This window comes from Oncorhynchus nerka, linkage group LG14 (genome assembly GCF_034236695.1).
Source record: "Oncorhynchus nerka isolate Pitt River linkage group LG14, Oner_Uvic_2.0, whole genome shotgun sequence".
Classification (NCBI taxonomy): domain Eukaryota; kingdom Metazoa; phylum Chordata; class Actinopteri; order Salmoniformes; family Salmonidae; genus Oncorhynchus; species Oncorhynchus nerka.
The window spans coordinates 24688478-24702846 of NC_088409.1; the positions used below are offsets into that span (position 1 = coordinate 24688478).

Here is a 14369-nt window from a genome sequence, read left to right on the forward strand (position 1 = left end):
TGAAAACCTCCTTCCATCAGCAAGGGCATTGAAGCTGAAACGTGGCTGGGTCTTTCAGCATGACAATGATCCCAAACACACCGCCCGGGCAACGAAGGAGTGGCTTCGTAAGAAGCATTTCAAGGTCCTGGAGTGGCCTAGCCAGTCTCCAGATCTCAACCCCATAGAAAATCTTTGGAGGGAGTTGAAAGTAAGTCGCTCTGGATAAGAGCGTCTGCTAAATGACTTAAATGTAAATGTAAAAGTCTGTGTTGCCCAGCAACAGCCCCAAAACATCACTGCTCTAGAAGAGATCTGCATGGAGGAATGTGCCAAAATACAAGCAACAGTGTGTGAAAACCTTGTGAAGACTTACAGAAAACGTTTGACCTCTGTCATTGTCAAGTATTGAGATAAACTTTTGTTATTGACCAAATACTAATTTTCCACCATAATTTGCAAATAAATTCATTAAAAATCCTACAATGTGATTTTCTGGATTTTTTTTCTCTCTTTTTGTCTGTCATAGTTGAAGTGTACCTATGATGAAAATTACAGGCCTCTCTCATCTTTTTAAGTGGGAGAACTTGCACAATTGGTGGCTGACTAAATACTTTTTTGCCTAACTGTACCTACTACATGTTAATGTTTTTAAATATATGTAATACCTTCTCTGCTATGCAATCTGGTTTCAGAGCTGGTCATGGGTGCACCTCAGCCACGCTCAAGGTCCTAAATGATATCATAACCGCCATCGATAAGAGACATTACTATGCAGCCGTATTCATTGATCTGGCCAAGGCTTTCGACTCTGTCAATCACCACATCCTCATCGGCAGACTCGACAGCCTTGGTTTCTCAAATGATTGCCTCGCCTGGTTCACCAACTACTTCTCTGATAGAGTTCAGTGTGTCAAATCGGAGGGTCTGCTCTCCGGACCTCTGGCAGTGTCTATGGGGGTGCCACAAGGTTCAATTCTTGGACCGACTCTATTCTCTGTATACATCAATGATGTCGCTCTTGCTGCTGGTGAGTCTCTGATCCACCTCTACGCAGACGACACCATTTTGTATACTACTGGCCCTTCTTTGGACACTGTGTTAACAACCCTCCAGGCAAGCTTCAATGCCATACAACTCTCCTTCCGTGGCCTCCAATTGCTCTTAAATACAAGTAAAACTAAATGCATGCTCTTCAACCGATCACTGCCTGCACATGCCCGCCTGTCCAACATCACTACTCTGGACGGCTCTGACTTAGAATACGTGGACAACTACAAATACCTAGGTGTCTGGTTAGACTGTAAACTCTCTTTCCAGACCCACATCAAACATCTCCAAATCCAAAGTTAAATCTAGAATCAGCTTCCTATTTCGCAACAAAGCATTCTTCATTCATGCTGCCAAACATACCCTTGTAAAACTGACCATCCTACCAATCCTCGACTTCGGCGATGTCATTTACAAAATAGCCTCCAATACCCTACTCAACAAATTGGATGCAGTCTATCACAGTGCAATCCGTTTTGTCACCAAAGCCCCATATACTACCCACCATTGCGACCTGTACGCTCTCGTTGGCTGGCCCTCGCTTCATACTCGTCGCCAAACCCACTGGCTCCTTGTCATCTACAAGACCCTGCTAGGTAAAGTCCCCCCTTATCTCAGCTCGCTGGTCACCATAGCATCACCCACCTGTAGCACGCGCTCCAGCAGGTATATCTCTCTGGTCACCCCTAAAACCAATTCTTTCTTTGGCCGCCTCTCCTTCCAGTTCTCTGCTGCCAATGACTGGAACGAACTACAAAAATCTCTGAAACTGGAAACACTTATCTCCCTAACTAGCTTTAAGCACCAACTGTCAGAGCAGCTCACAGATTACTGCACCTGTACATAGCCCACCTATAATTTAGCCCAAACAACTACGTCTTTCCCTACTGTATTTATTTTATTTATTTATTTATTCATTTTGCTCCTTTGCACCCCATTATTTTTATTTCTACTTTGCACATTCTTCCACTGCAAATCTACCATTCCAGTGTTTTACTTGCTATATTGTATTTACTTTGCCACCATGGCCTTTTTTTGCCTTTACCTCCCTTATCTCACCTCATTTGCTCACATCGTATATAGACTTGTTTATACTGTATTATTGACTGTATGTTTGTTTTACTCCATGTGTAACTCTGTGTCGTTGTATGTGTCGAACTGCCTTGCTTTATCTTGGCCAGGTCGCAATTGTAAATGAGAACTTGTTCTCAACTTGCCTACCTGGTTAAATAAAGGTGAAATAAAAAAAATTAAAAAATTAAAAAATATGTCGGGCCCCAGTAAGACGAGCTGTCACCATTGGCATCGGCTAATGGGGATCCTAATAAATCAAATGCAATAACACTTCATATAGTATTTAAAGTATTTTTTGCCACATGCTCTTATGTACAGTGGGGCAAAAAAGTATTTAGTTAGCCACCAATTGTGCAAGTTCTCCCACTTAAAAAGATGAGAGAGGCCTGTAATGTTCATCATAGGTACACTTCAACTATGACAGACAAAATGAAAAAAAGAAATCCAGAAAATCACATTGTAGGATTTTTTATGAATTTATTTGCAAATTATGGTCAATTATTTGGTCAATAACAAAAGTTTATCTCAATACTTTGTTATATACCCTTTGTTGGCAATGACAGAGGTCAAATGTTTTCTGTAAGTCTTCACAAGGTTTTCACACACTGTTGCTGGTATTTTGGCCCATTCCTCCATGCAGATCTCCTCTAGAGCAGTGATGTTTTGGGGCTGTTGCTGGGCAACACAGACTTTCAACTCCCTCCAAAGATTTTCTATGGGGTTGAGATCTGGAGACTGGCTAGGCCACTCCTTACGAAGCCACTCCTTCGTTGCCCGGATGGTGTGTTTGGGATCATTGTCATGCAGAAAGACCCAGCCACGTTTCATCTTCAATGCCCTTGCTGATGGAAGGAGATTTTCACTCAAAATCTCACGATACATGGCCCCATTCATTCTTTCCTTTACACGGATCAGTCGTCCTGGTCCCTTTGCAGAAAAACAGCCCCAAAGCATGATGTTTCTACCCCCATGCTTCACAGTAGGTATGGTGTTCTTTGGATGCAACTCGGCATTCTTTGTCCTCCAAACACGACGAGTTTAGTTTTTACCAAAAAGTTATATTTTGGTTTCATCTGACCATATGACATTCTCCCAATCTTCTTCTGGATCATCCAAATGCTCTCTAGCAAACTTCAGACGGGCCTGGACATGTACTGGCTTAAGCAGGGGGACACGTCTGGCACTGCAGGATTTGAGTCCCTGGCGGCGTAGTGTGTTACTGATGGTAGGCTTTGTTACTTTGGTCCCAGCTCTCTGCAGGTCATTCACTAGGTCCCCCCGTGTGGTTCTGGGATTTTTGCTCACCGTTCTTGTGAATATTTTGACCCCACGGGGTGAGATCTTGCGTGGAGCCCCAGATCGAGGGAGATTATCAGTGGTCTTGTATGTCTTCCATTTCCTAATAATTGCTCCCACAGTTGATTTCTTCAAGCCAAGCTGCTTACCTATTGCAGATTCAGTCTTCCCAGCCTGGTGCAGGTCTACAATTTTGTTTCTGGTGTCCTTTGACAGCTCTTTGGTCTTGGCCATAGTGGAGTTTGGAGTGTGACTGTTTGAGGTTGTGGACAGGTGTCTTTTATACTGATAACAAGTTCAAACAGGTGCCATTAATACAGGTACCATAATACCATAATTTGCAAATAAATTGTATTTTTAGGTTAGCCTATATTGTATTTTTTAGGTTAGCCTATATTGTATTTTTTAGGTTAGCCTATATTGTATTTTTAGGTTAGCCTATATTGTATTTTTAGGTTAGCCTATATTGTATTTTTAGGTTAGCCTATATTGTATTTTTTGGTTAGCCTATATTGTATTTTTAGGTTAGCCTATATTGTATTTTTTGGTTAGCCTATATTGTATTTTTAGGTTAGCCTATATTGTATTTTTTGGTTAGCCTATATTGTATTTTTTAGGTTAGCCTATATTGTATTTTTTGGTTAGCCTATATTGTATTTTTAGGTTAGCCTATATTGTATTTTTTGGTTAGCCTATATTGTATTTTTAGGTTAGCCTATATTGTATTTTTAGGTTAGCCTATATTGTATTTTTTGGTTAGCCTATATTGTATTTTTAGGTTAGCCTATATTGTATTTTTTAGGTTAGCCTATATTGTATTTTTTAGGTTAGCCTATATTGTATTTTTAGGTTAGCCTATATTGTATTTTTAGGTTAGCCTATATTGTATTTTTTATGTTAGCCTATATTGTATTTTTTAGGTTAGCCTATATTGTATTTTTAGGTTAGCCTATATTGTATTTTTAGGTTAGCCTATATTGTATTTTTAGGTTAGCCTATATTGTATTTTTAGGTTAGCCTATATTGTATTTTTAGGTTAGCCTATATTGTATTTTTAGGTTAGCCTATATTGTATTTTTTATGTTAGCCTATATTGTATTTTTTAGGTTAGCCTATATTGTATTTTTAGGTTAGCCTATATTGTATTTTTTAGGTTAGCCTATATTGTATTTTTAGGTTAGCCTATATTGTATTTTTTAGGTTAGCCTATATTGTATTTTTTTTGTCGTTTACGCACTAATAGTTGGTAATGTAAATAGCCTTAATCACACCATTATTATAGAGAGAAGGGTAAAAGTGATTAATTGAGGGCCGGAAACAAAATGCGGATGTGTGTGTGTCAGCTAAGTGTTCTCGTGTGCCTAAACGTCATCTGTGACTCTTCCTCCCAGTTATTTTCTATTTCACTCCTAGTCTCACCCCTCTCGCGGTCCGTTCTCCAGACGCAGCAGCTCGGCTGGTATACGCCTATTCCCGGCCAACCACCCTGTCCCCCAGAGAGAAGAGAAAGAATAAGTGGGACACACGAAAGATAAAGTATCCTAGCTTGTAGTTTAGATGTATCCAGGACAATCAGAGCGGATATCCATCGACACAGAAAGAAACCCCGCCTTTACTCGTCTCGCGGTCTCTCAACTTCTCCCACCTACTCTTTCTTTTTATCTCAATCCTTCTTTCTATTAAAATTGTTTTTGACTGGATGGAAAGATGTGGATAAACTGCGGAAGTGGTCAGGTCGGACCCTAATCTAACACAACGAGACACCCGGGCCGTCACGAACGCAGCAGGCAAAATATATTCAACAGGACGGAGCTATACTTTCTCTGGCAGGACTGATTTTCTGCTCAGCGGTCGAACTTTCTGAAAATTGCATATAGGCTACCGCTGTCTGTTCCGTGTGCTCTAACCCAAAGTCTCATACATCGCCTTGGACCTCAGTGAGAGGGGATTGGGACCAAAGTAAGTACCGTTATCTCAATCACATCAATAAGACTGTTATTGTGGTATAAACTGAATAACGGTTGCGTCTGAATATGCAGTGTTTCTACAATAGCCAGTAAGTACTCTGTTGTCTGTTCAAGTGTTGAAGGTTTTCAACCTAATCCTACCCGTAACCCTAACTTTAACCACACGGCTAACCTTATGCCTAACCCTAACATTAAATTACAAACAAAAGGCTTATTTTTTTCATGATTTTTTACAATAGCCAATTTTGACGTAGTGGCTGCGCTAATCCTTTCGGTTATCTAGGCATGCAGCCCACAATGAAGCGCGATCACTTGGACACGAGTCATTACGCAAGACACGTACGTTTATCCTATGATTAAGGAACGCCGTTTGGGTCTTTGCGTGTCAAAAAAGATACACTTCAAATAACACTATTTGATGTGTCAAATAAGCTTATTGGATCTGAATATGACTGCACGTCACATAATCATTTAAGGCGTTCATAAAGCTTTTACGTAGGTATTACACATTGATTACACAACCACTCGTATGTCATATGTCACAAAGATTCACCGACACGTATGCTATGATGCTGGTAAAGTTGTCTCGCGCACCTACAACGCTGGTCATAAAAAAAAGCTAGGTAGCTGATGCATGCAAACAATGTTCTTCCCCAAAAACATAGCAAAACGAAATCATCTGTTTCAGTAGCTATAGTTAGACAATGATTTATATAGCTAGGTGTCATAATTTAAAAGGACCCTAATTTATAACAGTTTTTATTTGATTAATGGTGGTCGGACCCATCTCTGTGAAGCTAGCCAAAATAACGATTAGCCACAATACTGGACATTGGGGTTAGCCAAAAGAAAGGTATGTCATTGACAGTGACGCAAATCGCTCTCATAATTAAATAGATCATGCGAATGGAGTTTGGAATGTTGTTATATAAAATCAAAAAAATATTATAATTTGTACATTTAAAAAATATATGTTGATATTACACTGGATAAATTAGACTTTAGCGTTGCATTGGGGGCATACTTACCTATGGATTGTGGATCAATGACATGGGGTATCAGTCTACTCAGTGACACCCAGAGAACATTAGAGTCGTAGCTCTTATTGTGGGACTTTGAAACATCTGTGAATTGAACCACATTTATAGTCAACCTACTATGTGTTTATGTGTAATTCTGTGTTGTTGTTTTTGTTGCACTGCTTTGCTTTATCTTGGCCAGGTCGCAGATGTAAATGAGAACTTGTTCTCAAGTGGCCTACCTGGTTAAATAAAGGTGAAATAAAAAAGTGCATTGAACACTATTCCAGAGGAAAAACAATACTGCAAGGATGTTTTGAAATCTGATAACTCTGAGGAGAATGTTGGGAAAAAATATATTAGGTATTGAATAGACTGATACCCCATTTCATTGATCCCTAATCCTTAGGTAAAATGTACAGTGCAATATACACAATAGGCTGACTGGGGAGGTTATTTCGCAGATCGAATCCCTGAGCTGACAAGGTACAAATCTGTCGTTCTGCCCCTGAACAGGCAGTTAACCCACTGTTCCTAGGCCGTCATTGAAAATAAGAATTTGTTCTTAACTGACTTGCCTAGTTAAATAAAGGTCAAATAAAAAATGTTACAGTCACAGTCCCGCTATAAGAGCTACAATGCTAATATGTGCGTAAACTCTTCACAGTTGTGTTCTGTGGGTGTCACCAAGTAGACTGATACCCCATTTCATTGCTTCACATTCCAACTTTGTTTAACATGATCTAGTCTAAATATGGCATGATTCCAACAGTAACCTTCTGCATCACTTTCAAATAGGTACTTTTATTTTGAAGGCAAACCGCAAATTCTACGATTGTGCCTAATCCTTATTGTGGCTAGCTTCACAACACATAATCATTCCAGTCAAGCCTCACTCCTCTGTCATCAAATCAAATGTTATTTGTCACATGCGCCGAATACAACAGTGAAATGGTTACTTTCAAGCCCTCAACCAACAATGCAGTTTTAAGAAAATCCCCCAAAAGGTAAGAATAAGAATAACAAAAAATTAAAGAGCAGCAGTAAATAACAATAGTGGGGCTGTATACAGGGGGTACCGGTACAGAGTCAATGTGCGGGGGGCACCGGTGTCGAGGTAATTATGTACATGTAGGTAGAATTATTAAAGTGGCTATGCATAGATAATAACAGAGAGAAGCAGCGGAGTGTGTTGGGGGGGGGGCAAAGCAAATAATCTGGGTAGCCATTTGATTAGCACTGATCTGATAGAAGTGGACAGGACAGCTGGACCTCTGATGAAGCTAGCTGGCTGCTTATAACGTTAGCTTTGGGCAACAGGGTTAAATAGCTGGCTAGCTATTTATTTCCATAAACTGAAGTTCAATTTCAATAAGCGAACAACAAGTGGCTACCTAGCTAATACTTACTCGCAAGGATTTCTAATTAATTGTTAGGAATAATGAAAATGACTGCAGTTTCGACTGGTCATTGTTTTCAGGCTGGTTGTATTGGTGCTAGTGTAACAGTATAGACTTTGCGTCCGTCCCCTCGCCCCCTTTTGACCTCCTCCTTTTCCGCAGCAACCAGTGATCCGGGTCACGGCACCTATACTGTAACAGTATAGACTTTATGTCCGTCCCCTCGCCCCGACTTGGGCGCGAACCAGGGACGCTCTGCACACGTCAACAGTCACCCTCGAAGCATCGTTAACCATCGCTCCACAAAAGCCATGGCCCTTGCAGAGCAAGGGGAACCACTACTTCAAGGTCTCAGAGCAAGTGACATCACCGATTGAAACGCCACTAGCGTGCACCACCGCTAACTAGCTAGCCATTTCACATCGGCTACACTAGCTAGGTACCAAGCTAAAGCTAGCTACCCCAGAAGTTGCGGTCAAACAAATAATGCCTTAAAATTAATGCCGTATTGTAAATATATCATTCGTGACCGGTGTGCGCTTGTTTGCAGGCTTTTTATGTACAGCTTTGACAGTGCTACTGACAGTAGTGGTGGCGCTTGGCTTGCACGTGCAAATTCAGCACACACAACATTCTATAATATAACTGTGTTATTTGACGTGTCAAATTAAAAGCTTATTTAATGTGTCAAATAGTGTTATTTAATGTGTCAAATAGTGTTATTTAATGTGTCAAATAGTGTCATTTCATGCGTCAAATAGTGTTATTTGACGTGTATCTTTTTTGACACGCAAAGACCCAAACGGTGTTCCATATATGATGAGACAATTGTGAACTCGGAAAAATATGAAGTCAAATCATGACGTCAGTGATCTTCAGGTCAAAAAGTCGGAGTTCTAGAAAGCGGTCCGAGTTCCTGAGTTGGAATTCCGAGTTGGGTTATTTTTCAGAGTGGGAGCTTGTTTTTTTTCGAGTTATCAGTTGTTTTGAACACACGGAAGTCAGAGATTTCCGAGTTCACAGATGTTTTGAACACGGTATATGGCCTATTCTGTTTGGCTCCTTCTGACAAATTGTAAAATAAAAAGCTTAAACGTACAATATGCAGAAATCGCTCAGCCTGGTTGCTAAAATTATAATACTTTGCCTAATTTCAGTTTATGTGACAAAACAAGTGAAGTTAATCATTTCACAATCCAAACCACTGTGAAATAAATACATTTTCAATAACCCCAAATATTGAATTTTCAGCTGTTTGAAGCAGGTGTCCAAAATCGAAGGTAAAAACAGGAGAAATGAAACAGGAATGGGAAGCATATGGAGTGGCATGTAGCAATGAATAACATCACATTCATTAGCTCCTATTTACTCTTCTTTACTTTTATTTTAAACCATATCTTAAACTTTTGACTGTCAGAAATGCATCCTTATTAAAAAGAACAGGTAAAAAGTGCTCACACAGAGAGCATGATGTCACTGATCTTAAACACACTGATGGATCACTAGCTGACTTAACACATCTAAGATCTGAGTCCTAACTCTCTACCCTGCATCTATCCATTAGGCTTTACTCCTTCAATCACTTGTAGTTTTTATGTGTACATTTTATTGCATGTCTGTCTGTGTGTGGCCCTCTAATTTCAGTAAAGTGCTCTTTTACAGGGTCACAGCAAGGAGTACAGTCCAACATCCTCTCCCTCTGCCAGTTGGAGAAGGAGACAGACAGAACAGAATATTGCTGTTAAAAATGTATCAGGCATGACCTGCATTAAAGTGAATTTTCAGTCATAATAATATAACATCAGTGTGACTGGTGAGGATACAGAGGGTCACGCTCTGGATCTCTAAACCTTCTAATCCGAGGTCATGAAATCCCATTAGTGTGTGTGTGTGACTGGTGAGGATACAGAGGGTCACGCTCTGGATCTCTAAACCTTCTAATCAGAGGTCATGAAATCCCATTAGTGTGTGTGTGTGACTGGTGAGGATACAGAGGGTCACGCTCTGGATCTCTAAACCTTCTAATCAGAGGTCATGAAATCCCATTAGTGTGTGTGTGTGACTGGTGAGGATACAGAGGGTCACGCTCTGGATCTCTAAACCTTCTAATCCGAGGTCATGAAATCCCATTAGTGTGTGTGTGACTGGTGAGGATACAGAGGGTCACGCTCTGGATCTCTAAACCTTCTAATCCGAGGTCATGAAATCCCATTAGTGTGTGTGTGTGACTGGTGAGGATACAGAGGGTCACGCTCTGGATCTCTAAACCTTCTAATCCGAGGTCATGAAATCCCATTAGTGTGTGTGTGTGACTGGTGAGGATACAGAGGGTCACGCTCTGGACCTCTAAACCTTCTAATCCGAGGTCATGAAATCCCATTAGTGTGTGTGTGTGACTGGTGAGGATACAGAGGGTCACGCTCTGGACCTCTAAACCTTCTAATCCGAGGTCATCCCATTAGTGTGTGTGTGTGACTGGTGAGGATACAGAGGGTCACGCTCTGGACCTCTAAACCTTCTAATCCGAGGTCATGAAATCCCATTAGTGTGTGTGTGTGACTGGTGAGGATACAGAGGGTCACGCTCTGGATCTCTAAACCTTCTAATCCGAGGTCATGAAATCCCATTAGTGTGTGTGTGTGACTGGTGAGGATACAGAGGGTCACGCTCTGGATCTCTAAACCTTCTAATCCGAGGTCATGAAATCCCATTAGTGTGTGTGTGACTGGTGAGGATACAGAGGGTCACGCTCTGGATCTCTAAACCTTCTAATCCGAGGTCATGAAATCCCATTAGTGTGTGTGTGTGACTGGTGAGGATACAGAGGGTCACGCTCTGGATCTCTAAACCTTCTAATCCGAGGTCATGAAATCCCATTAGTGTGTGTGTGTGACTGGTGAGGATACAGAGGGTCACGCTCTGGATCTCTAAACCTTCTAATCCGAGGTCATGAAATCCCATTAGTGTGTGTGTGTGACTGGTGAGGATACAGAGGGTCACGCTCTGGATCTCTAAACCTTCTAATCCGAGGTCATGAAATCCCATTAGTGTGTGTGTGTGACTGGTGAGGATACAGAGGGTCACGCTCTGGATCTCTAAACCTTCTAATCCGAGGTCATGAAATCCCATTAGTGTGTGTGTGTGACTGGTGAGGATACAGAGGGTCACGCTCTGGATCTCTAAACCTTCTAATCAGAGGTCATGAAATCCCATTAGTGTGTGTGTGTGACTGGTGAGGATACAGAGGGTCACGCTCTGGATCTCTAAACCTTCTAATCCGAGGTCATGAAATCCCATTAGTGTGTGTGTGTGACTGGTGAGGATACAGAGGGTCACGCTCTGGATCTCTAAACCTTCTAATCCGAGGTCATGAAATCCCATTAGTGTGTGTGTGTGACTGGTGAGGATACAGAGGGTCACGCTCTGGATCTCTAAACCTTCTAATCAGAGGTCATGAAATCCCATTAGTGTGTGTGTGTGACTGGTGAGGATACAGAGGGTCACGCTCTGGATCTCTAAACCTTCTAATCCGAGGTCATGAAATCCCATTAGTGTGTGTGTGTGACTGGTGAGGATACAGAGGGTCACGCTCTGGACCTCTAAACCTTCTAATCCGAGGTCATGAAATCCCATTTTTAGTTTGAGATTAACCAAACCAGAATGTGGACTTTAATCTGGTTGTGGATTGTATTACTTCAAATAATTTAACCTGACATAATTTAGACCCACTGTTGGACAAAGTCTATCTTGTTCAAGAGATTTTATCTCAGTAGGCCAAATCCTAATTTGAGGTCTGCCTGTCACGCAAACCTCCCATTGACTGGAAGCATGATTTACAACATGGCAGTCTCAGTTATGAACGCTGATCTCAAATTACAATTAAGGTCACTGAAACTAGACAGGTCTCTCTCTCTCTCTCTCTCTCTCTCATATATATATTGATCTACACTTCTCTACTCTACTCTGCTCTACACTGCTCTACTCTATCCTGCTCTACACTGCTCTACTCTATCCTGGTCGTCTCTGTGTGCCAGAGGATGTATGATATGCTTTATGACTCACCATGAATAGACGGTTTCCTCTGATAGACCAACAAGCACTCTCTCTCTCCCTCCCTCTCTCCCCTCCCCCTCTCCCTCTGCCCCCCAGGGGTTGAGAAACTCGTATGTTAGTGTTAGTCTGCTTTGACTACTCACATTCTTCTGTCAGACAGTGCCACAGAAACAGAGGGAGGAAGAGAGATGGCACTTCCACTCTCCCATCCAGCCAGAGAGGAATCCTCCGTCTGATTGGCTCAGAAAAATGGCCAGAGTCCGGTCACATGATCCTGTCAGCCAATAGGAAGGGGAGTTGGGCTTCTGTCAGGAAAAGTGCTGTTGCAGGCTGGGTACTCTGGCTGACCTGAAAAAGTATTTTTCTTTGATCTGTTGCGATGTGCACACACACACACTGACGCTCTTAGACTCAAGAACACTGGTATTGACTGAAATGTCACCACCATGTTTCTAATGTTTATCTAAATGAAATGTGTGATTCCTCCCATGGAGAGACCTCTAGACCATACGTTAGCATACTGAAACCCCCAGGCCTACTCTACTGTTTACTGCAGGTACGGCTGCTTTAGGTCCACATGGTATTGTGAGTTGGGACCAGTGGTTATCACACAGGGAAGTGAGTCCGACCTTTATTGCTTCTCTGCTGTGTGTGATGTGTTATGATCTTTGGACTGCTCTGTGGCTCTGTTTTGTAGCAGGGAAGGTCCCTGTATCTGTGCTGTTGTGGTTAACTTTGCCTAGTAGACTCACCTATACAAGAATCAACTGCCTAAAACACAGTAGGACAGAGGAATTTCTATATCTACAATGTATGTTGCTTTTAAGAATTGTCTGTGAGAATGAAATTGTCTAGGGCATTTGGAATTCTTCTTAGGAGTGTGCAGTAGTTGTAAGCAATGTACTGTGTCCTACCCTCTTTGCTCTGTGTACATCTGCTCATTAGTGTTGTGATCTTTAACAGCATTTTATAGAGTTCCTTTCTACCTTTCTAGAATAGCAGGCAATCTGGGTGATGTGCCCTAAAAACATGGAAAGTACAAGAGTTCAATATCTCTGCTAGTGTGCTCACAGAAAGTCAACAGGGTTATTCACCTGTCCAGCCCCCCCCCCCCCGCCTCCTGTCTGTGTTGTGGAGGTGTTGATTTCCCAGTGAATACATGGACCCCCACCCCCCACCTCCTGTCTGTGTTGTGGAGGTGTTGATTTCCCAGTGAATACATGGACCCCCCCACCTCCTGTCTGTGTTGTGGAGGTGTTGATTTCCCAGTGAATACATGGACCCCCCCGCCTCCTGTCTGTGTTGTGGAGGTGTTGATTTCCCAGTGAATACATGGACCCCCCACCTCCTGTCTGTGTTGTGGAGGTGTTGATTTCCCAGTGAATACATGGACCCCCCCCTCCTCCTGTCTGTGTTGTGGAGGTGTTGATTTCCCAGTGAATACATGGACACCCCCCCCCCACCTCCTGTCTGTGTTGTGGAGGTGTTGATTTCCCAGTGAATACATGGACCCCCCACCTCCTTTCTGTGTTGTGGAGGTGTTGATTTCCCAGTGAATACATGGACCCCCACCTCCTGTCTGTGTTGTGGAGGTGTTGATTTCCCAGTGAATACATGGACCCCCCACCTCCTATCTGTGTTGTGGAGGTGTTGATTTCCAGTGAATACATGGACCCCCCCGCCACCTCCTGTCTGTATTGTGGAGGTGTTGATTTCCCAGTGAATACATGGACCCCCCCACACTTCCTGTCTGTGTTGTGGAGGTGTTGATTTCCCAGTGAATACATGGACCCCCCACCTCCTGTCTGTATTGTGGAGGTGTTGATTTCCCAGTGAATACATGGACCCCCCACTTCCTGTCTGTGTTGTGGAGGTGTTGATTTCCCAGTGAATACATGGACCCCCCACCTCCTGTCTGTGTTGTGGAGGTGTTGATTTCCCAGTGAATACATGGACCCCCCCGCCACCTCCTGTCTGTGTTGTGGAGGTGTTGATTTCCCAGTGAATACATGGACCCCCCACCTCCTGTCTGTGTTGTGGAGGTGTTGATTTCCCAGTGAATACATGGACCCCCACCCCCGCCACCTCCTGTCTGTGTTGTAGAGGTGTTGATTTCCCAGTGAATACATGGACCCCCCACCTCCTGTCTGTGTTGTGGAGGTGTTGATTTCCCAGTGAATACATGGACCCCCCCACCTCCTGTCTGTGTTGTGGAGGTGTTGATTTCCCAGTGAATACATGGACCCCCCCCACCTCCTGTCTGTGTTGTGGAGGTGTTGATTTCCCAGTGAATACATGGACCCCCACCCCCACCTCCTGTCTGTGTTGTGGAGGTGTTGATTTCCCAGTGAATACATGGACCCCCCACCTCCTGTCTGTGTTGTGGAGGTGTTGATTTCCCAGTGAATACATGGACCCCCCGGCCTCCTGTCTGTGTTGTGGAGGTGTTGATTTCCCAGTGAATACATGGACCCCCCCCACCTCCTGTCTGTGTTGTGGAGGTGTTGATTTCCCAGTGAATACATGGACCC

At 42.7% G+C, this 14369-nt stretch overlaps 1 protein-coding gene across 3 annotated transcripts in view; it reads left to right on the top strand.

Moving 5' to 3' along the window:
- The first annotated feature begins 4781 nt into the window (after positions 1-4781).
- cers2b (ceramide synthase 2b) overlaps positions 4782-14369 on the top strand; it is a 68143-nt gene continuing 58555 nt past the window's right edge. Inside the window, exon 1 of one of the 3 annotated variants that reach the window (XM_065027818.1) lies at positions 4782-5358. Coding sequence is in view for 1 of the 3 variants with exons in the window: in XM_065027817.1 (XP_064883889.1) it covers positions 7337-7392 (56 nt within the window). In the remaining 2 variants the exon portion in view is untranslated. Of the gene's footprint in view, positions 5359-7308; positions 7393-12625; positions 12650-14369 lie in introns of those variants that run through there. The other 2 variants (XM_065027817.1, XM_065027819.1) reach the window with 2 other exon arrangements.